This window comes from Lates calcarifer, linkage group LG11 (genome assembly GCF_001640805.2).
Source record: "Lates calcarifer isolate ASB-BC8 linkage group LG11, TLL_Latcal_v3, whole genome shotgun sequence".
In the NCBI taxonomy this organism is placed as follows: Eukaryota; Metazoa; Chordata; class Actinopteri; family Centropomidae; genus Lates; species Lates calcarifer.
This window is the reverse complement of record NC_066843.1, coordinates 18,794,146-18,816,669: the sequence shown is the minus strand read 5'-3', so window position 1 is coordinate 18,816,669 and position 22,524 is coordinate 18,794,146. Positions and strand designations below refer to the sequence as shown.

At 42.5% G+C, this 22,524-nt stretch overlaps 1 protein-coding gene across 19 annotated transcripts in view; it reads right to left on the bottom strand.

The window, feature by feature from the left end:
• nfixb (nuclear factor I/Xb) overlaps positions 1-22,524 on the bottom strand; it is a 140,723-nt gene that overhangs the window by 82,512 nt on the left and 35,687 nt on the right. For 8 of the 19 annotated variants that reach the window (XM_018698570.2, XM_018698572.2, XM_018698580.2 and 5 more), the window contains one exon: positions 15,310-15,841. In XM_018698570.2, coding sequence (XP_018554086.1) covers positions 15,310-15,841 — 532 coding nt within the window. The other 11 variants (XM_018698568.2, XM_018698571.2, XM_018698577.2 and 8 more) reach the window with 7 other exon arrangements.

Sequence of the window (22,524 nt, the reverse complement as noted above, 5' to 3'; positions counted from 1 at the left end):
CAACCACAATCGACAAAGCCGGGAAGCCGAACAACGCCTGGACCTGCTCCATCTCCCATTTCATACCTAACTGCAGGCTGCTGCACCCCCCCCACCCCCCCCACCCCCACCATCCCCACCCAGCCCAGCCCACCACCATCACATCAGTCACATGCACAAAAACACTCCTATATCCGCCCTTTGCCCTTGGGATGTGTGTCAGGATGGTTTACACACTAAAAACAAACAGGCGTCCCATTGCAACAGCAAGAGAAATGGATGTGGGTTTGGATGAGATGGGAGACCGAGGGAGGAGGGATGGAATGGAAAGAAGGAGGGATCAGGCTGTAACTGGGTACACATGAGGGAGGGAGAGAGAGGAGCAGGGACGGAGGGGGCACTGTGGAGCAAGAGAGTGAAAGTTGTCATAAAACGACAATAATAAGAGGCCTCAGTGCCACCCAGTGACCACATCAAGGCTTCTGTAATGACAGGCTGTGTAGAACACATGTCCGCCTGACTGAGGGAGTGTGTATGTGTGTCTGTGCATGATGCGTGTGCACCCTTCTGTCAGTGCTAAAAAATGGCTTAGTTAACCAAGTAATATTATTCTCAGCATGGACACATGCACAGTACATCATGTATACCACAAAGCGACACTCGACAGGCACATAGTGTACACATGCAGCCTTTAATTTAGACTGTACACACTCCACTCACTTAGGCAGCGTAGCCACATGTAGACTTTATTGTTTGTCGTACAAATAGTTAGTTACTTGTACTGTGTGTCTAACGCAGGGGTCTCCAACCCTCCAACCCATCTTTCTCTTGTGTCACAGGTCTTGACCTCAGAATGGACATGAGCTGATTTTCCTCCTCAAATTTTAAAAGATTGAAGAGATAAAAGTATCCAGCTTATCAGAAGAAAATTCATGTGGTTTGCTGCTCAGATATTTGGACCACTTCACTCACAGGTTTAATCACAAATGTAAAGGCTTTAAACAACAAAGTTAGTTTGCTGATATATTCACTTTCAACATGTTCACATGAGGTAGAGTGAGTCAAAACAATAAAGCTGTGGGCCAGAGAACCGAAGCAATGAGCTGAGAGGCACTATAAAGCTTCATAGAGCTAGCGGGAACAGCAGAGTTGCTGTGTGGGTGCAACTTCTTTCACATAAAGGTAGTCACGTGATCCATTGCTGATATTAACAATGCTTTAAAGAAAGATTATGTAACTGTTGCTAAACAGCAGCCACAGTGGCCACAAGCAAATATTATGGGATAATGATAAATGCTAAAGAATACAGAGAAAAACACCACCAGTTAGCTGCTGGTCATACCAGACCAAGTATAGCTCTTGCACCAAAACCCCTGAGTGTGTTGAAGTGAGATGGTGCCTTTAATTGCCGCATGGATTCAACTTTCTATTTGTAACTGGAAATAATGTGTTTTTCAGAGGGGACCTAGTCTCACTTTACTGCAAAATTGCAGTCACAGCAGGTGTTTTCCATCAGTCCGCAGAGGCAAACATCAGCTGTGATATCACTGATTGGGGTGGAGTCAGAAGTTCTACATACTTGAAAGTTTCCACATATATCAAGCAGCTCGACAGCGGATTTCAAGTTTGTGTAGGCCACTGTGGATTTAACATTTACTGGCATTAATAGCAATACAGTTTTGCGTTAACCAGGGCTGAAAAATACTTGCCAGGTTATGGGTGGTTTACGCTTTCATTCCTGTATGCAACGGCTAATTTCAATACTGTGGAGGATATAGTTGAAGCAGTCCATGTAAACAGGCCAGAGACTGGACTTCGAATAGATGCCCTCACACCAAATGTCATAGAGAAGCCTGATGCAGGTGGCATGTATGTTCAGAGCAAGTGATCCAGCTGCATGAAGACAAATATATATAGGAGTAATAATAAAATCAGCCATGGAACAGTTGAGGTATATGCCAAGAAAAACCTAAGCATTTCCAAAATAAAATCACAAATGTTTCACCTCCATGTGTGATAAACAGTGTGTGTAAGACATAACTGTTTACCAGACCAGAAGTGGACAAAGAAAGCCAGACAGGCAGCAGCGGAGCAATGGAGGGACCTGAGCCCAAGAAGAGAAAATCCTGTTCTTTTTCACAAACACCTTGTAGAAAAAAAGAAGCCTGACCACAAAAGAGGCTCTGTGCTTGAGGCTATTTCAGTTAAGAGTTCTAGCCAGGACAGATCCACTGAGAGCACAAGTGAGATGGAAAAAGAGAAAGAGAAAAGGGAGCTTTATTTGGTTAACAACTTCCACGAATCAGTATGGGGGAAGAATGTGTGTAATTTGGCTCTGTTTGTTTTGCATTAGGATATAAAATATGTCGGGATTACTTCATCACACATCTAAAGCCCAGTGTAAAGGAGATGGGCGAGAATCTAGAAAGGGGGAACCACAATTTTTTGTAAGCTGGGTTTTGGGTAACGTATCAGATGTGTCTCACCAGGACGACAGCTTCGCTAAAGCACAGTGAAAAAATGTGAGCCCAAAAAAAAAAAAAAAAAAAGAAAAGAAAGTTTCAGTGCCAAAACAACAGCCTCAATCAACATCAATCAACAGTTACAGCAAACTATTTGGCAAGGAGATAATGATGTACAGCAGTTGCTCCCAACCTATTGTGTTAGAATTACCCCACAGCCGTGTCAAATGAACTTCATCAACACTTCCATTTATTTCAACCATTTATCCATTACATTAGGTATTTATCATTTATCCATTAGTTTTAGCTAGCTGTTTCAGCAGTTTATCCATTACTAGCTATTTTACCATTTATTCATTACTTTAAGCTAGTTATTTCACCCATTTATTGATTACTTTCTGCCATTACATCGATTTATTTATTACTTTTAGACATCTAATGTAGCTACTTATCCATTTCTTTTAGTGAACTACATCAACCATTTGTCCATATAGCTAACTGGTCATGTATCCATTACTTTACTACATTTTTTTTTTATTATTCAAATAATAACCTCTATTTTTTCTAATTATTTAATTTAGCACTTATCTGTGCCATTGGATACAACTAACCCCGGTTGGGAGTCACTGATGAACAGTAGCTGGTGTGGCATGCATGAGTATCATGAAAGTCTAACTGAACTGAGGGCTGTTTTGTGTCTTAAACTGATGCTGATATATTGAATGTGACATTGGTCGTGCAGGGTAAACACTCACAGTACATTCTTAGAAGATTTTATGTATACTGGCATTGGAGTTTGCTGAGAGACCGTGAAACAGCAGCTCTTTGTGTAAGCCATCTTTAGTTTACTGGGATAATCGTGGCTCTTATCATAAGGATTTCCCTATGTGGTTGCCAGAATTGTGTAGTTTGAATCTTTGCCCAAAGACAGAATCTTTCAATCCATCAGATGGGGTGGAAAAAATCTAAGCATGTATCAAAAACAGAAAACTTGGCCTTGGAGTAATCACATTAGCCTGTGCGTTTAGGTCCTGGTGGAGGAAAACGACCCTGGATTGAGGCGGTGGGGATAATGGGACCATTCCTGATGCCTTTCGGTGTGAATGGTATCTCGTTAGGGTCAGTTTTACAGCCAGGCCAGAAGGGAAAGTAAACTCAGATGAAAAGAACAGCAACAACGATGAAAGAGCAGGCAGGGAAAAAAAAGAAAGCAGGGATCTGAGATGCTCTCAGGGCCAAAACCACAGATAAAAATCTAACCGCAGAATGAAGGCCAGATTGCTCTAATTCATTGTCATCTCAAGTATTTATTTTTTATTTTATTTTTCTTTTCTGCATGGAGAAAGAGTGGGACATAGGAGGAGAGTGGCAGAGCGCACCCCTATCCTCCTCCCTTCCCTTCCCGTCCTCCCACACCCACTCCTCTCCTCCATTCAGATTTACTGCTCTTAAATTGTTTGCCCTCTGCTTTTAATGGCCATCTCTAGATCATCAGCTCTTAAAATAAACACTGGGGCTTGGATTACCTTCTCTATCACCATTCCACTGAAGCAGAACGCACTTGCAGGGGACTGCGCCTCGCTCCGCTCTTCTCTTTCTGCCTTTACATTAATTCTGTGTCTGTGCGCCCCTGTATGTTTGGGTTGCTGGAGGAGAGCCCCGCATTAAAGCTGAGCAGCAGAAGAATGGAAACTCAAGTAGGGCTCAGAAGCAGGGTGGTCTGCGTCTAATAATACACCAATCAAATGTTACCGCACAAAGGGCAAATAACAGGGTAGATCGACTCCACTGCTGCTGCTGTTAGAGGGATACCTAGAGAGAATGAAAACACCTACTGATAGGTGTAATTGTAATATTCACCATCCACAACTGACCAATTTGCTGATAATTTCTGAGCGGAAAGGGATTTTGATGAAATTTCAAGAGTGAATATAATTCTATAACAGTCTACTTTTAGATACAGGCTGCACCCAGTCAAGCACCAGTGAGGGGGACCCAGTTGGGGCCTGGTTTACCTCCTCTCCAAGCCCTGCGCACCGAGACCCAGGTCCCGCGTCTGCCGCAGGACAGCTGGGTGATACTGTATCAGTGCAATGAACACTTTTGTGTGCGTTTGCTCGCAAATGTGGTAGTTTCTCTTCCATGTGTACATGCAAGGCCCACGGGCATCAGGTGTGAAGGTGGGGGGGGTTCAGGTGTTGGGTGAGTGCAGAGAGGACACTCATATGCTCTGCTGCGGAGAGCGTTTGTTGTCGCTCAGCCTGCTTCTATGGCGCACATGAGCATATGCACGGCGGCACACGCACTCTCTCATACACGAGTACATACACAAACAAGCTAAAAACATACTTCACACACTTCACTCTTATGGAGTTAAAGAGAGCCACTGGGGATGTAGGCTTAATCTTTTCAGAGGAAAAGCAGATTGTATTTGAAAAATCAAAGGGGAAGAGATGCAGGCTCATGTTTATGAATGATAACAACTCAAATGGACAGCTCACATGCAACACGTGTGTTAATATCTGAATAGAGTATGTATACTGTAGTTAATGTTTGAGGTCTAGGCTATGACCTTGTCACTCCCCATAGCATACCCATAAGATTGCAATGAGAAAGACTGGTGATTAACAATAACAAATCCCTACCCTCCTTCATGGGAAATGATCAGAGGCCAAAGGTGGATGCAGGGGTGGAGCAGCAACAGATAATAAAGTGAAATAGAGAAAGATGAGCTTGATGTCACCAACCGTGGCTCAATTTGCCCATCTGAACCCTCTCACAACTGTCACTCCCTTATTTTAGGGATTTACTTTACACTAACCTCAGGTCTATTTAGCGGCTCAAAAAACAAACCTAACATTTTTTTATCAGCTTGATACTTCAGTTTTACTTGACTTTTGCTCATTTTATGAGAATTGCTTCAGAATACTGCTACAGAAAATTACATATTACTTGTGTTCGGGCTCTCTAAGACCACAACTGTAAAACATGGTTAAATCAAATGGATTTCCATATGCTTTATGACGATGATTGGTGTAGCGTATTTGGATTTCTGTAAGTGTAGTTTTAAAACAGTTTGCACATAAGAGTATTAACAGGGAGTTCGACCTCACTGGGGTCTAACTGACCCCAAACATAATCACTACGTTGGATAATTGTACATTTCTTTGTCTGCCAGTGATTTTCTTGAAAACAAAGGGAATATATAACTTGTTATTAGAAGGTTTCCAGGAGTGGCAGGGTTAAATCTGGGTGCAAAAAGTGAAAAAAGCAGCACTTATCCATCCCTCATCATTGCCACTGTGATGCCCTTGAGCAAAGCACTAAATCCCAACTGCTCCAGTGGAGCTGTTCAGTGGCCGGCAAATCAGACTGTGGTGTTATTGGGCAGCTTCCAGGTGTGAATGTGGGCAACTGAATGAATGCAATCACTGGTGTTTCTATAAAAAACTTTTTTTTTGTTAATAGCGCATAAAACATGAAATACTTATTTGGTGCCTTATTTGCTGTAAAAACAATACCTTATGGTCATTTCTGTATTTTGTCACCTACATCGTATGTGAAAGCTCAGGCAGACTTTTCTACATAGTTGGTGTTAAGGCCAGAAAACAAAACAAATAATAACATGAAAAAAAGGTTTTATTGGGGAAAAAAAAAAGATGACAAATTGAGCAGTGTGATCTATGGGACTCCAAATACTGATGTTAAGCCAGATAAAACATAAGGGTTAAAGTTGTTTTGTCTCCCTGCAGAGGGGTCTTTCATATCTCCCCTGGGCTCCACTGCTTTTTTAATTATAAATCATATCTGAGCTGCCATCTCAAAGGGTACTTAGACCTTCCTAGAGAATAAAACTTGTGTGTAACCCCCCTGGATTGAACTAAGCCTAACAAAATGTGTGAATGACATTAAGAGAAAAAAATCTGCTCTAAAATTACTGTTCAACATATTCATATGTCTCACTTGGTCCACATCCAATGACAAGTGTTTTATATCCAGAAATAGAATATCTTAATGCCAAGAAAATCAAAGGAACATATATATCATTCCTTTGAATTTTAAATCACACTTTAAACTCTAATGTACCTGCACATGATGTTATTTGTTTATCTACAGTCCCGCTCTAGTGCACTGTATAGGTATCTGCTTATCCATTTGCATGAGTGCGGGGATGCCCTCTATAGAGTGAAAGTGATCTGAGTGGATTCCTCTGGCAGAGCTCTTTGCTCTGGTTGCCCACACAGTGGGCCGGAGTGCCACGGAAACGGCCCAGCACTGCATGGCCACTCATCGTGCCAACCAGGCCAGTCGCTGACACTCCTTGGATATCACCCAGGAAAGGTACACTGAGGAAAAAAAAGAAGGCTATGTGGCCATGGCAACTCTATTCATTAGCCTTTCTGGACAGTTATCTGATGCACTGATACAGTAAGACCATTACGCACCAGCGCATGATAGCTTAGCGGGTTTTGTATGAGGTTTAAGTCGACACACACAACTTTATCTTAGACCATAAACTGAAAATGTACAAAACTGTAAAAATGTAATGTTGGACGTGTTATTCTGATAAATAAATCCAAACAAACAATGTAATTTCATAAACTTCTTTCACCCTAATCTCCCTCATTTTTTTTCATTGCTCACCAGGGAGGGAGGAAAAAGCTATGTTGTTTTCCTATCTTCTATGAAATTTATGCATCGAAGCTGCCAATAAGAATTCAAATGAGTCTGAAATTATAGACGAGAGAGTTGAGCGCTGACAGTTGACGGGTTTAATGAGAATGTTACCATCCAAAATTATGCCTGTGAAATGGAGCTGGCTGTCCATATGAAAGGCAAACAGACGGAGAAAGTGAGTGAACGTGTCAGGTGATTGGATGATTCTTTTTTTTTTTTTTTTTTTTTGAGTAGGAGCCCAGAGCTGGACAGAGCCTTGCCCTGGAGAGTGTCTTCAGAGGAAGCATGAAGTAGGGAGACCTGAATGAAGAACTATTAAATAGAAATGTGAGGTCGAGATAAGTGAAGATATGTTGCTGGAAAAGTCCAAATTAGCTGTGATAGATGGTATAAAAATGTTTTTATCTTATGAATAAATAATGCTATATATGAAATTCTGGACTCACATGTAAGAGTTGACTGCAGTTATCGTTAAATAGCTACAGAAACCATCATTATATTGTCAAATCTTTTTAATCTGAGAACAGAGCTACAAACTATAGTGCTGTGAGGAAAAAAACAAAAAAAACAAACACAGTCTCTTTTATTCTCTCCAACGGATTGTTCAAAGTGTAAATCCCTCTCTTCATTTCTTTGTCCCCATCTAAGCACTGCATTTGCTGTTCAGCTGCTCAGAGACATGGCAAATTTATTTATTTATCCATTTCACCCATTAATTAGAACATTTGCACTGACAAACACGGAAGTCGACGCATTAGCGCCTAGTTTACACCCGCCTTCCCCTGACATATCGACTCTCTGGATGCAGCAGTTGGAGAAAGAAATGAGCGCTTGGTTTTTTAAGTGATGATAATGGAGAGGAGACACCCAGGTGCACTTGTAGATGCACAAAAACACTTGCCAGCATTTCTGAACACAGTGACACAGACTTATCTATGTGCATCAGACAGACAAGTTAATTAGGACAAGTTAGTCTGATTACAAACTGCAAAAAGCTAAATCTGTCATTGAAATAAACACAAAATAAAGCAAAAGTAAAGGATGGGTAAATATGGAGTGTACCTTACAGCCAGTAGCTTTATTCCATACTGTGCTCAGCAGTGGGAACAGGACCCCCACCCCTGCAACCTCATATATTCACTCTGTTATTTCAGGGAACAAAAGCGGGGCTCTCAAGGCCATGGGTGGATCCATGAAAGGAAGAAAGGAGTCCTGCTCCTGGTCCTGGCTGAATAGGGGCCTTTCACACTTAGAGAGGCCTGTTTACTCTCCCTCAATAATGGCTCTAATTTTCTGATCATTATTGAGTAATTCCATCCACCCCCGCACCCAGCGTTTAACGCTTTCTCCCATCACTCACGGCACCACGTTCTTGTCTTCAAAAGGGCCCCCAGGTCTCTGTCCTGAATGATGTACAAGACATGTTCTTCAATTCCTCTAAACCCATTAGTCTTTAATCTGGACTACCACTCCCTGCTATGCCTACAAAGATATCCGTAAAGACACCTCAGGACATTTAGCAAAAGCCATAATTATATGAAGACAAAAATTATATTCACATAAAAGCAGAAATCCGTCAGAATTAATTTTTGTTTTTTTCCACATGTGGAATCATTCTCTGCTCTGATTGGAGAGGAGCCGCATTTATCCTCCATTTTGTTTTGGACCTGAATCCACAGCAGCACCATCACACCGAGTAACAGTATTCGCTCTGCTCAAAGCCGGTGGAAAATATTTTGGAGGAAGAAAAAAAAAAAAAAAAAAGAACACATCTGGTAACATGATAGCTATTTTATTCAACGCGCCGACATCTCCACAAAATAAGACCTGAGTTTAAACGTTGCGAAGCTCACTTTTCCTGGCAACCCCACTGTGAGAAAGCATCCATAGGAGTGGTGGCAGGGGCGTAAGGGGACGTGCAGAGGGGAAGAAGTGTTAAGCGAAAACAAGGATATGGGGGGAAAAATGTTAAAATGAGAGAGAAAGAAAAGGATCAGAAGGAGAGAAGTTGGCAGAGACCCTGTGTCGGTTTGAAAAGCTGGCACCTTCTAAACAGAGCTGCAGCTTTGGGTGCCAAATGCTGCCAACCAGCCCCACTAGCCTGAATATCTGCCCTCCCTCTCTCTTTGTTTTCAGCATGGCATTTTGCATCATCTTTATTCTACGCTTTTCTTTTTACTTTATATCAGCGCTCAATATCATCCTAACAGCAATGACTGACATTTATTAGCATTAAATGAGAGAATAAATGAAGCGCAGGGAAAATTAAACAGCGATATTTATTCATCTATTCATTATTAGTGTTCATTTTTGAGGATTTTATTTGGGTTATTTTCTGTAAGAGGATTTTGTTTGTGTATAATTGCTCATTTTTGAGTTAGAGACGGTTTTAAATAAAAATTCGAGCCGAGAAGGGGGATCTGTTCTCGGCTGTGTCGCGGTGTTCCGGTCCCGTTTTCCGTATGGAAAGAGCTGTCCCAATTACAGGGCAGTCTCCTCGTGCTCTGCTCCACTGGACCGAGGGAACAAGGCGCGAGGCGGACTGATCAGAATCTGGCTGCTGGGAACCGGCCCAGAAAAGACGCTCTCCTCTCCTCTCCTTTTCTACTCCTCTGCTGTCTTCACCTCTCCTCTCCTCTCCTCCTGCTCTTTGCCCCTCGGCTCAGGCAGCTGAGGAGCCAAGCCGCCCCTCCTGTGCAGGGATACGTATGTTTTTAGGGGACAGACAGATTTCAGGCCTGGCGCCTGTACAGAGGAAGAGAAGACTGGTCATGCAGATTCTCACACTGAAACGAGACAGTGTTGGAGACCAAAAATAACACACAAAGAAACTAGGGGGAAAATGTGCGCGTATTTTCTGTTCACGTTGTTTTGTTCTTTTAGAAAGGGAGAAAATCCATTCAGAAATACCGTAAGATAAATACAGCAATTGCTCAATGGATAAAAAGCCTTTATATGGGCTGAATACCTTATTTATTTTATTGCATGCCTTTACTATATCCATTAATGTTGCTTTTATGCATTTTATTTAGTAATTTATTTTCTTGAGAAATAGATTTCTGTTCTAATGGAGTGAGAGAAACCTGCAGCAGAATTACAAAGTGTGCAGAGTGGAGCTGAATTGCTAGAGGAGACACCATAACATTTATTTATTAACCTTAATTACACAAATAATTAAAAATCACTGTGCAGTGAAATTAGGAAATAAAGCTAATCCATGTTGCCCACAATAGGCACTTTCTGGTACAAGGAATTTTTCTATTTGCAAAGCTAAGACCTGACCTTTGTTTCAAAATGAGACTTAATTTAATCATATACTCAGTCTTTTGTGTATATTTTCCAGTATTATTCACTAAACTGGATAATTACAGTGAATATGAAGCAGGTTAGCCTGCTACCAAGCCCATAGAGCCTCTCAGTAGTCGGGACCTATAGAGTGATGGAAAGTTGCGAGGGGTCGGCGGAAGGAGTTCTGAAGATCGGACGGAGTGTCAGCGTAACGGTTTGCGTCTTTTCACTGATTTATTTGGAAGCCTGATCATCTGTTTACCAGCAATTCCTTACACTCCGCACACACCACTCTTCTTTTCTCTTTCCCTCCTACGACACACACACGCTGAAAACAGCAACTGGAAAAACTGGGGGCTCTGAAAATGGGCCAAGCCGGGGCTGTTGGAGGCCCCTATGCCTCAGTGCATACTAAAACACCACAGTGTCACTTACGCTGTCCCGTCATGAGAGAGGCTCGCCGAAGCTCAAACTTTATTGGCCACATTATTTCAAATGACAACAAAGCGTAAGAAAGTTTCCGTTGAAAGTGTCGGACCAGCAGTGTTTTTCACACCAGATGAATGTGGCTCCCTCGGCGCAGACACTCTCTATTTCTCTGTCGGCCCGGATTACGGACCGGTGCCAGAACACTGGAGCACAATTCTGCTCTCCGTCCAGAAATCTCTGCTCTGCACAGACACACTCAGCCAAGGAAAAGAAGCGAGTGAGAGTGACTTTTTTTCTTTTAATCATTATGATTCACTCTTTTCTTCTTCTGCAAACACTCAGCAATAGACAGGGCAACATAACCCGACTGTACAGAAATATTACTGCTAGTATAATCATCTGCTCTTACTGCACATATTCTGCTAAAACAGTACCACACCGAAAAGCCTCTACAAACCATCACACACATATTATCTGGGTGTGGAAAAAAACAAATCCCTCTCTGTCCTGTTTGCTCTCTTCTTCATTATGTAACTGCATCTGATAACGTTACCTCCTTTTGAAGCTCAGGATATTGGGCAAAGCAGATAAGATGTGTTTGATGGATTAGCGTGACGTGAAGGCGTTAAGTCTCTCAGTCTGGCCGTCTGTCTCCCTGTCGATCCCTCTCTTTGTTCGCCTCTATTAAAAGATATTCTCTTGGCTATTTGTAACGTCGGGACTATTCACAGGGACACACTGATGGGTAAATGAACATCTTAGGTTCACAGCCGCACTATAGCAGCACGGAGATATGGTGTAGTCTGACACTGACACACACACACACACACACACACACACAAAATTGGCTTTCGGACCTGGCCCAGGCACCTCTCTGGTCCGTCTGTCTCCAGCACAGAGAACAGATATGGAGGCTGCACTCTCAGAAACATCTTTTTATCATAACAGCACAAGTAATGAAAGCCGTATGAGGTGGCTTGGGCTCCAAACATGACTAATGCTGGAACTGTGTGGCTTCGTCAGACTGACAAATATGGAACACGTCGCTCGAAAAACATGACCTGATCTTGGGGTCTCTAGGTGGAGGAAGGCCCAAAGCGCCCAACTGGTGAGCCAGACTTTGATTTCGACAGACATGTGATCAAAGATGCGATCAGATCCCCCCTTCTCTTGCTATCTCCCTCGTTTCCTCCACAACCCTGAACCATTATTGTTACCATTGTCAGATGCAGTAGAATCAGTGAAAAGAAAATGAAGCACTTTTGGGGTCCGCTCAGATCAGTCTGCAACAATTCATACTGTGTATGTGTGTGTTTGCGTTTGCAGCCAGGTATTTGTCAAAGGAAAACGATCAGGCTCTTTTTAGCAGTGGAACCTTGCTTTGCAGCTGCAGAGCAGAAGTGCAGATCTGAGTACAGCTGCTTTGATCTGTCCCAGCTCACACTGCCCCGCCTGGAAGGGCCGAAGTCTATAATTGGACAAAAGCAGAGACACATACTGTACTGTAGGGAAGCAGAAACAGAGGAGGGGGTTAGTGTGTGTGTGTGTGTGTGTATCTCCTGTTCTGTCAATCAAGCTGCTTGAAAGCAAAGCCCCCCTCCCCTCCACTGCAGCTGCGACAGTGACATCAGTGGGACAAGAGAACTGAAACACCGCAGCGGGGACAGGCGGGTGAGACGGCTGCGGTCCAATCATCAGGCCTGGCAACTGATAGCTTCCGCAAGACACAGACACCCTGGAATGGGGAGCTAAGAATAAAACTGTAATGCTGCCACCCCAAAGGTTAGAATGGAGCCACTGTCTGTCTGTCCTCTGTAAACTCTGGTTAACCCCAGCCTGCCTCCTGGAAAACAGAGCAATTTGAGCCTACGAAGGTGGATGTTTTTTATTTGAGCTATTTCCTAATGTTCTCCCTGTTCCTCTCTAGTCCTATGTGCAAGGTGCTGCACAGACTGCTTTTGAGGTTGCAGTGGAAAAGCTGAGCAGGATCAGAATAGGAAACATTCTCCCTCCCACAGCAGAGGACTCGCACCCTGCAAATGCATTTGACTTTTTTTAGACACAAGCACAAGCTGGGAAAAACAAAAACGAACAATACTTGATTTACGATTGAGCAGAAACATTTACAATTATAAAAAAAGGTTCATAGCGAATTAAGGTAGTGGCGTGCTCTGAAAAACGGCAACGGTATCTGAAACACTTATAGAAGAATGCTCATGTATGTACAAAAAGAAATCCAAATGAGATGTACAAAGCCAGAAAGATGAAGGCTAGTTCAGTGTATGTATGGGGGTGAGTGGCTGCTGGATTCTGGCACAGAGTAAAAAAAAGGCTTTACTCCGAGGGGCACCAGGCTGCGCTGGGAGCTAATCTGAGCCGCGGTTCGCCACGGCGCATTGTGGAACAGGAAGAGGCGCTCACGGAGGCCCCGCAAACTCAAGCAGAGTTACACACTGGGCTGAAAGGAGCCTGGCATGGGGTACTCTGTCACAGAGGAACGCTGCACCTCCCTGCCAAGGAGAAGAATTAAGGCCCTGTAACTGTATGCCAGTCTGTGGTAAGAGAACCTAGGATAATAGTAAAGGGCAGAAGAAGGGTCTGTAAATGTGTGTGTGATCAGACACAGTGTTTACACCTGACTCCACCTGCAAACACCACGATCATGGACACAGACAACAGGAGTGTAACTATGATGAATATATCAAATTGTAAATATGGTCACTGTACATTTGAAGTATTGACAGTATAGCTTACACTAAACTACACTGATAAGGCACCTATACAGACACAGCAAGCACCTACACATATGATTGTCAATATTTGACACACAACATCACCCTACAATATCACTGTGTCCTTTTTTCAATTTCATTGGATTAAAGACATTTTGTATTTGCACTTTTTTTTTTTAACAGAATCACGACAGGATCTACACATCACAAAAAACTGATTTGCTCTTTTTGTGAAGATGAATCTGTAGTGAAAGTGGATTACTTACAATGAATATCAGTTCTGTTCTCCCAAGACCATTGCAGTAATACCCGAGTAATTATGATACGCTTAATATAGAATTTTAATTCCTTCAAATTACAATAACAAAATCTAATGTTCTTATTTTACATCAGAACAAGTGTTTCATTTGTTTTACAAAAGCAATAAAAGCATAGTTAATATTGTAATGTTATTATATTAATTATAATAAATTAATTTAGAATTAACATTATAGTGTTGCTTTTTAGCAACACAAACAAACCATTCTTTCTCAAATAAAGCATGAAATATAATTAAGTAATATAATAATTAATATAATTAAGTCTATGTTTTCCCATTGAGCTTCTGTGTCTGTAAAAAGTGAATATTCCATCTATTACATTTCTCAGTGTAGATCATTGCCCTCACAGAAGAATGCATGTGGGTTTGTACATCACACTAAAATATTTTCACCAACTCTATTTTAACTTCTCGGACACAGGAGGAAACGTGTGCCGAATATGGAAAAATAAAACATCTCCTGAACAGACAGAGGCAGAGCCACGCTGTCATAAACAGCAAAGTCTCAACTTGTGTGTGTGCATGTGTGTGTGTGTGTGTGTGTGATCAGTAAAATCAGACAAACAACGAAGGGCCAGCTCGGGTGTTTGAGGGAGAACTCCTGAGTGTGTCCACTTGTGAGTGTGTGAGTGTGTGGTGTGTGTGTGTGTGTGTGTGTGTGTGCAGAGTGGCGTTAGGCTGAGGCGGCTGAGGCTGCAGACAGGCTGACTCTCCCTGCCTCCTAAACTATCTGGGACTGGGCCAGCTGTCACTACGCTCTCCAGACCACCACACACACACACACACAAGAATCCACAGACACACACCACACTGCTACTGATACACACCAGCCTCACAGTCTCACAATAACATACACATGGATTACATACACATGACAAACTGCCTCACACACGCACACGTATGCACATGCATGCACACACAGATAAACAGGTTTGCAGATGCTTTTGTTTACAGATGGCACCGGAAAACATGCACATTTGGATTTAGACAAATTTGCACACAAATACTTGAACAAATGTACCACTGCAAACATATCTCTAGGTAAACACAGGTTTTAAGCCTCACTGTCAAATTCTCAGAATCTCTTTAAACCAGATAAAAACATTGATCTGAAAAACACTTTTTTTAAAAGATTATACTGCGCAGACTGTCCCTTTAAATGTCAAAATGTCGTTATCTCAGTCTTGACTGTGTTTATCAAAGCCTGGCACTGGCTCAGCTTGGTACATAGTAAAGGGCAGGGTCTAATCTGTGAGTCACATGCCAAAGTGTGTGTGACACATCACACACTGACCTGTGTGTGTGGCTGAATGTGTGTGTGGGTGTGTATGTGTGTACACATTAAGGACCACATGAAGAAGCTCTCTAAGTGATCTGTGTGTGTGTGTGTGTATAGGTGACTGTAGTCAGTCTGCCCACATACCTGGTGTGTGGACGAAGTAGGCCAGGTAGAGGTCCAGCTCCTTGACCGTCACTCCAATGTGGTGCGGCTGGACACACAGGCCGTGGTTGGAGCACTGGGGCGACTTGACCAGCCGCTCCCCGTCCGTGCTCTCCAGGGGGCTGCCCTTGAACAGGATGACCATCACCAGGTCCAGCCGCCACACCTTGTCGGCCTGGCGGAGGCAGTCGATGCGGCGGATCTTACCCTTCTGGTCTGGATTGGACAGCACGCAGCAGGGTGGCTTCTTCCCCGTGATGGTGAGCACAAAGTCCTCGCGGAACTCGGGCCGGATGTCCTTGCGGAGCTTGGCCAGCAGGCGCGAGGCCCACTTCTGCTTGATCTCTGGCTTCTCCCCCAACAGCTCGTCCTTCACCGCGCGCTCCTCGTCCTTGGTCATCCTCTTTTCGTGCTTCTTGAAGTACTTGCGCTTGCGGGCCTGCAGGTTGAACCAGGTGTACGAGAAGGCACGGACATGGGGGAGGAGGGCCTCAATGAAGGGATGAAATTCATCCTGATGAGAGAGAAAGATGTGATGTTAGGAGGCTGAAAAAAGGTTTTTAATATGACAGTGAGCATGCAAATTTTTAACATATAGCTGTTAAAGCATGTAGACAATTTTGAATGAAAAACAGACAATAAGATAATAGCGAAAGTGTAATAAAATCTACGATAACACAACTTATATTATAGTTGTTAGTGTTATCAAAATCATTAGAATTAAATGTTAATTCAAAATATAATTACAGTTTACTAAAATGTTTAAATTCCAAAAAGCTATTTAAATAAATATCCTAAACTAAAATAATAAAGTATTTCATAATTATTAAATTATTACCATTCAGATAAAATATAGATAAACATGCAGCAATAAACAGGAAAATTAATCTTAACTCTGAGATGCAAAGTGTAATGCAAAGCGTCCTTTTTCACAAAGACGACAAAAACAAAATACATGAAATCAAATCCAAAAGCAGCTGAAAAGCTGAGCCAAGTTGCGCTCCCGTTTTCCTGCTGTAAAAAGAGAAGTTATTCTGCTGTACCATAATACCTTCACTACATATCTCTGGGCAACAAAGCCCAGATCTCGCCACAGCGTTCCTGTGCCAGGGTTGCCACACACCGGTCGCTCACCACCGCCAAGCTTTGCCGCCACAAGACCACTGTTGAAATGTGCTGCTAAAAGATCAGCCATACCATTTCCTATCTCTGCTACCATGCAAGGGAGCTCCAACCAGACTCACATTTCCACAACAAACTGAAAGCAGACAGAAATCACCACAGAAAACCACACTGCTAGAGGAAGACAGACGGCCTGGTAGTTACCATTTTGCACTCTCATCATAAATTTGGCACAGCGTTTAAAGTGAAAAAAAAAATCTCCTGCACCAGTTTTTTTTCCTCCCGCGCTCCCCAATGTAAAGCAAGTGCTGGTTTGGCAGGGTGTGGAGAATTAGCAGATGAAAAAAAAAAAAAAAACTTGGGGGGTTGTAAAAAAAATAATTAGCAGAATATGCTGCTCACTAAAAGCAGTGGGCCAAAGTTTAAAACCAAAACAAAAAACCCCAAGATTTTAAGAACTAAAAAAATTCACTGTAGGAACACGGCCAGTAGCTCATTAGACAAGAGCAAAGAACGACAAAAAGACAGATAAAAACTTGTAGCAAAAAAAAAAAAAAAAATTGTCAGGTAAAAATAGAAATGTTAACAGTATTGCACTGTGGGAGAAAAAAGGAACTTCAACAATGGGGATAGATGCACTTAAAATAAACAGTCCTTTGTGCTTTCCAAAAATTAAAAAAAAAAAAAAATCCTTGGCAAAGTGTAATTGGTAGTGGTGTCTGTTCTGATCCCTGGGCCCGGCGCAAGACTCACACACACACACACACTCACACTCACACACACACACAGATGGGGGGGCCAGGGAGAGCAGAGCACAGAATAGGGAAAAAAAAATAGAGAGCCGAATCAATGTTGGACGAGCGCATACGACCGCTGGCAAAGCCGAGTGCTGCTTCTTTTTTCCCCTTTTCTCTCCAACTCTCTCTCTTTCTCTTTCTGTTTCTCGCTCGCCGTCTCTCGTCCTCTCCGCGTTCTTTCCCTAACCATTGCTTGAGCCTTTGCCAACACGAGTAGGGCCCACCTATTTGGCAACAAGATGCCTGTAGCCCAGCCAATGCGTTAGCTTCAAGAGCTGAAAGGGAGGGAAAAGAGAAAGAGGAGAGGGTGGGGAGGGGGGTGTAGTGGCAATGAGAGGGAGAGGGAGAAAGCGAGAGCGCGCAGGAGAGGGAGAGAGAGAGAGAGAGAGAGAGAGAGAGAGAGGGAGCAGGTGGGAGTGTAAGAGAGCGCGCAGCCTTGTCCGACGCTGCACAATTTGCCAAATCGACAAGTTCCACTCTGACACGGAGGCAAAGTTCAGGGGAGCAAGTCTTCTCCTGCACCAATCCCAGCAGCCCTCAGCCTGCCTCCATCTTTACTATGGCCGCCATCGCCTCGTCTCCCACACCACCACCACCACCACCACTACCCCCACCCACACACACACACACACACAAACCCCCGCCCTCCTCCACGCTCCTCTGCCTCTCTCTACCCCTCTCTCTGCTTGCATAATGCCACCTTGGCAGAGGATGGCAAAGAGAGGACACACAGCTTCAGAATCCCTCCAGACCCCACCACCGGCAGCTGCTCATGGGTTTACCACAGCAAACAAAGAGGGAGAAACAAACCCAGGCAGCCACACTCCTCTGACTGCACACACACACACACACAAGTGAATGACGAGATGATTTAGATGCACAAATACTGAAATGGTTACAGAATTTAAGGGGGAAAGCAGCGGGCTGAGGAAACAGAATTTGCCTCAGCTGTATTCAGGAGCAGCGTGAGCAGAGGATAAATGGTCAGCGTGAGTGTTAATGTCGAAAATCCCCAATCCTAAAAATTTGCTCTACGCTTTCCTCCTGAGTACCCAGGAGAATTTGGCGCTTGGTCTAGGAGCGGCGGCAGTGGCTGCCATGTTGCCTCATCGAGAGGCATGTCATTCAGGGTTGCACCTGCTCTGCAGACAGCTAGGCTGAGGGCACAAGTGCTGCTGAATCATAGACCGGGAACTGAGGCTCATGATTCTAAACAGACAAATTCACCGTATACAGAAATCACATGGTTCCTCAGTTCATCGGGCTGTTCTGTCAGCATTCACAACTCTGCCATGCTAGAATCTAAAGCAACAAAACCCCTATGCAATATCACCTGGAAACTGGATCCACCCAGAATCATATGTCCACAATTGCAGATGGAAGGAATGAGTGTTGATTAGTTGATTAGTTGACTGAGAGAAAATAAACCTGCATCTGCTCTGATAATTGACTAATCAGTCAATTTTCAAGCAAAAATGACAAATCATTTCTTGCTCCAGCTTCTTAAACATGAGGACTTGATGCTTTTCCTCAACATATATGACGCTAAACTACTGTGCTAATTAAGAAAAAATAAGTAATTTGAAGATGTCACCTTGGAGTCTGGGAAACCATAACAGGCATTTTTCACAACTTTCTGGCATTTTATAGACAAAACAATAAATCAAGAAAATTGTTGTTAACTGCAGCTCTAAATAAACATTTGAGATGCTTTCACAAATCATTTAAATTGATAAATTTCTCTCCTTATTCCAAGAAAATGACCCTGGGTACAGTCGAAATGTCCAAAAAGCCAAAGATCAGACAAAGCCAACTCTAAGAAGGGACTTCATATTTCAAAATAATGACCAAGGTCATTGAAATTCTTACTTAATCAAAGACAAACTGCAAATATACAAACAAAAGGCACAGGCAGAGGCACTCAGACAGTCTCCACCACCACCATTATCTCACTAATAAACGTCACAGCCTCCAGCCTGATTCAATCCAGTGATGCATTTCAGCCTCATCACAGTCCTGAGCATCAGCCTAATGAAATACCAACTCGAACCCATCATCAGTTAACACTGTGAAGGACAACACACCTCCACATTCATTCTGAGTCGCTTTGTGTGTCACTGACCGATGCCAAACTTTGATGTATGGTAAGATAATGCAACAAAGGCAGCCAGGGTATACACAAATCTCATTGCAGTGTGTGTGTGTGAGAGAGAGAGAGAGAGGGAGGTGCAACCAGTCAAATATATTTCTGTTTCCATCACCACCTGCAGTACAAACATCAGGAAACTTAGCAGAAGATAACTGGCACTTGAATGTGATTCCTGTGTGTCTGCTTTTCAATAAGAATTAAAGCTCTCTGGGTGACCCTGCCAAAATGCAAATAAACCACCATTCAAATGTCACTGGAATTTGACTACAAGGGGGTTTAAGTCATTTTCCTTAGCTATGCTATTTGCCTTCCATGGGCTGAAAAAGTCTCATATTTATTTTCCAGGAATAACTGTTATGCAGATTCCTTCAAACTGCCAAATCTGGAGGGATGAAAAACGATCATTCAGACTCTCCGTGGGTGAGCTATACTGTAGATTTGCATGTCTGCACTATCTGCTGCACCACACTGGGCCTATGTTGTATAATGTGTGTTGAAATATACGCTTATTTAGGTTATCAAACCAACATAAACCCATCGTGGAAGGTGTCTCGCGGTTAATCTCCTTACCTGGAAATTAAATTAAGGCCAAATGCGCTTGGCCTTTAGCTTTAATTCGGGCTTATTATCAATTAGCAGTCGGAGCTGTCGGTGTTTTCTTCCGTGGTATGTTTACAAGCTTGTGGCAATGAGAGCGGCGCAAATACCTGTTCACCTTCAAAACAAAAGCTGAGCACCAGTTTCCAGTGTGTTAGCTCATTACCTTCACCTTAAAAGCCCTCGGAAAAAAAAAATCTCTACTGTGTGTGTGTGTGTGTGTGTGTGTGTGTGTGCACGTGATGCATTGTGGGGCACATTTGAGGCCTGAAAATAAAACAAATGACAAACAATCCCTTCGCGGGTTTTCTCTAATAGACCGACATCCACCCAGTTAAAGTCATGGATTATTTTTCCACCATCATGTTTCTCTGGCTGGTTCCCCACAAATATCATCCAGGCCCCGTTAATAAGACGAAAAACTGCAGCCAAAACAATTAAAAATGCAACATCACTTCTTCTTTTCTCTCTCCCTCTCTTCTCATAGGGCACTTAAAAATAAGAATACATAAAAAAAGGGTGAAGACATCGTGCATGGAGTCTGCCAGGAATAACATGGAAATGAAAAGGAGGAAAAAACGAGGGGCTGGCGTCACATTTGTGCTACACCGTTACTAAAACCCGACGTCAATTTCTATCAGGAGAGGAGCCTCAACACACATGCAAATATCTATTTAATAGTGTCTGTCAAGTAAATGAGCTGCACTTTCCTATAAGGCCCTAAATGACCGTGATGCTGCGTAAGATATGAAATGTAATGCATGTTTTGCTGTTAAAGCCTGGACGAACCTGTTTCGTTAGATTTTCATTGATTTATTTATTAAGTCTTTAAATGAAGGCGTGGATCTATTTCAAATAAATAAACCAAAATTAACTCAAATATTAAAATGTGTGTTATTATTATTTTTAAATGAAAGATAAAAAGTCAAGCCTAAAACTGCCTTTCCACTGCGCAAGCGTCAATTTTCATTTTCAGAATTTGCTGTATAAAAGCCTCAGCTGAATTTAAACAGTCTATCACAAAGACAAAAGAAATCATTTTGAAGTCCTTTATTTTCCGATTCTCCGCACGTCTGACCGAGACTGAGGAGTTGGCTGCCAACTTCAGATTAACTCTTTCAGTGAGGAGAGAAAAGGTTCTTTACTCTGAAAAACCCAGTTTGATTCATCACTGCGCCTGCGAAGCCCTCTGCATTTTAATCTCCATTTGAATAATCCATCATTGAATATAGTTGATATCTTGGTTGTTGTTTTTTTTATTACTTTGCATGAATAGACTTTAAAAGATTATCTCATTGTGTTCTTTTATTGATTGCTATTAGGCTGTTTAACACCATCATAATTTACATTTTATTGTATTGTATGTGAAAAAAAAGAAGAGACAATATTGGAAATATTTTGCCAGTGAGTAATGTTTTAATTCACTATTAATGTTAATCAGAATTAGTTTAGTACTTGATATGTTTGAATATTTCAATTGGCTGATAGGAAAATCAGATAATCAATTATCATATATAGGCCTATTGGTTCTATTTTCTTACACATTTGCATGTTGTATGAAAATACTGCAATGCAGCAATAAATGAATACACAGAGTTATTAAGTCAGGTAACAGGAGGCCATCCTGTCTGTGTATAAAGTAAATCTTTCCATCCCTAAATACATGTAAAATGAAGGCAAATAAAATGTATGCAATTAAGATTGCAGAGCAATTAGAAGTATCTGTTTTTTCAATACAGGCAACCTTGACTGACTTTCCAGGAAATGATGAAGGTAGAAGTGAGCTTTGCTCTAAAGTCCAAATCCTCAAGCCAAATAATCAAAATTTTGGCACAGTGAAATGCATTATTATTATTTTATTTTTTTTGTTATGATAAATCTTTGGCTTGAATGTTTTGTTTTCCAACCAACATTCAACATCTAAATAATTTCAGCTCTTTTTGAATTCCCAGAACACGAACAATTTACATGATTTGTCTATATCACTGGTGAATGTTTAACTTAAGCAACATGGACCAAACTCAGGCAGTGATAAAAGTCTCTTCGTCTCTCTGACCCAGCAGTAGGCCTCTCCGCCCTGCTTTGTCCTGCTCTGTCCTGTGGTAGTTGACCTCGCAGAGGCTACGCTGCATCTCATTAGACCAATTAAACTACGGTCTGCATAACCCGAGGGCCTCTCGGCCGCCTGGCCCTTCATTAGCGCAGCTCTGTGCTGCTGGGGCTCGGCTTTGTCCTCTCCTGCCCAACTGAGTGTCCCTGACCCCGGACGGGGCCTGACATCAGCTCCCCCTGACCTCGGCTCTGACCGCTGACAGAGAGCCAGGGCAGAGGAAGGTGGTGGAGGAGACAGGGTTAGTAGGGACGGAGAGGGAAGGTAAAGAGATTCAATCATTTACTTAAGAGTGCAAAGATGCTACAGGCTTGTGTGAGTGTGGCTGGTGGAGGTGAAGGTGCACATGACATTTAATGAGTGAACTCTTAAAAACGAAGCAGTGTGATTTATCCAGATCAATTTAACCTAAGTGTAAGTTT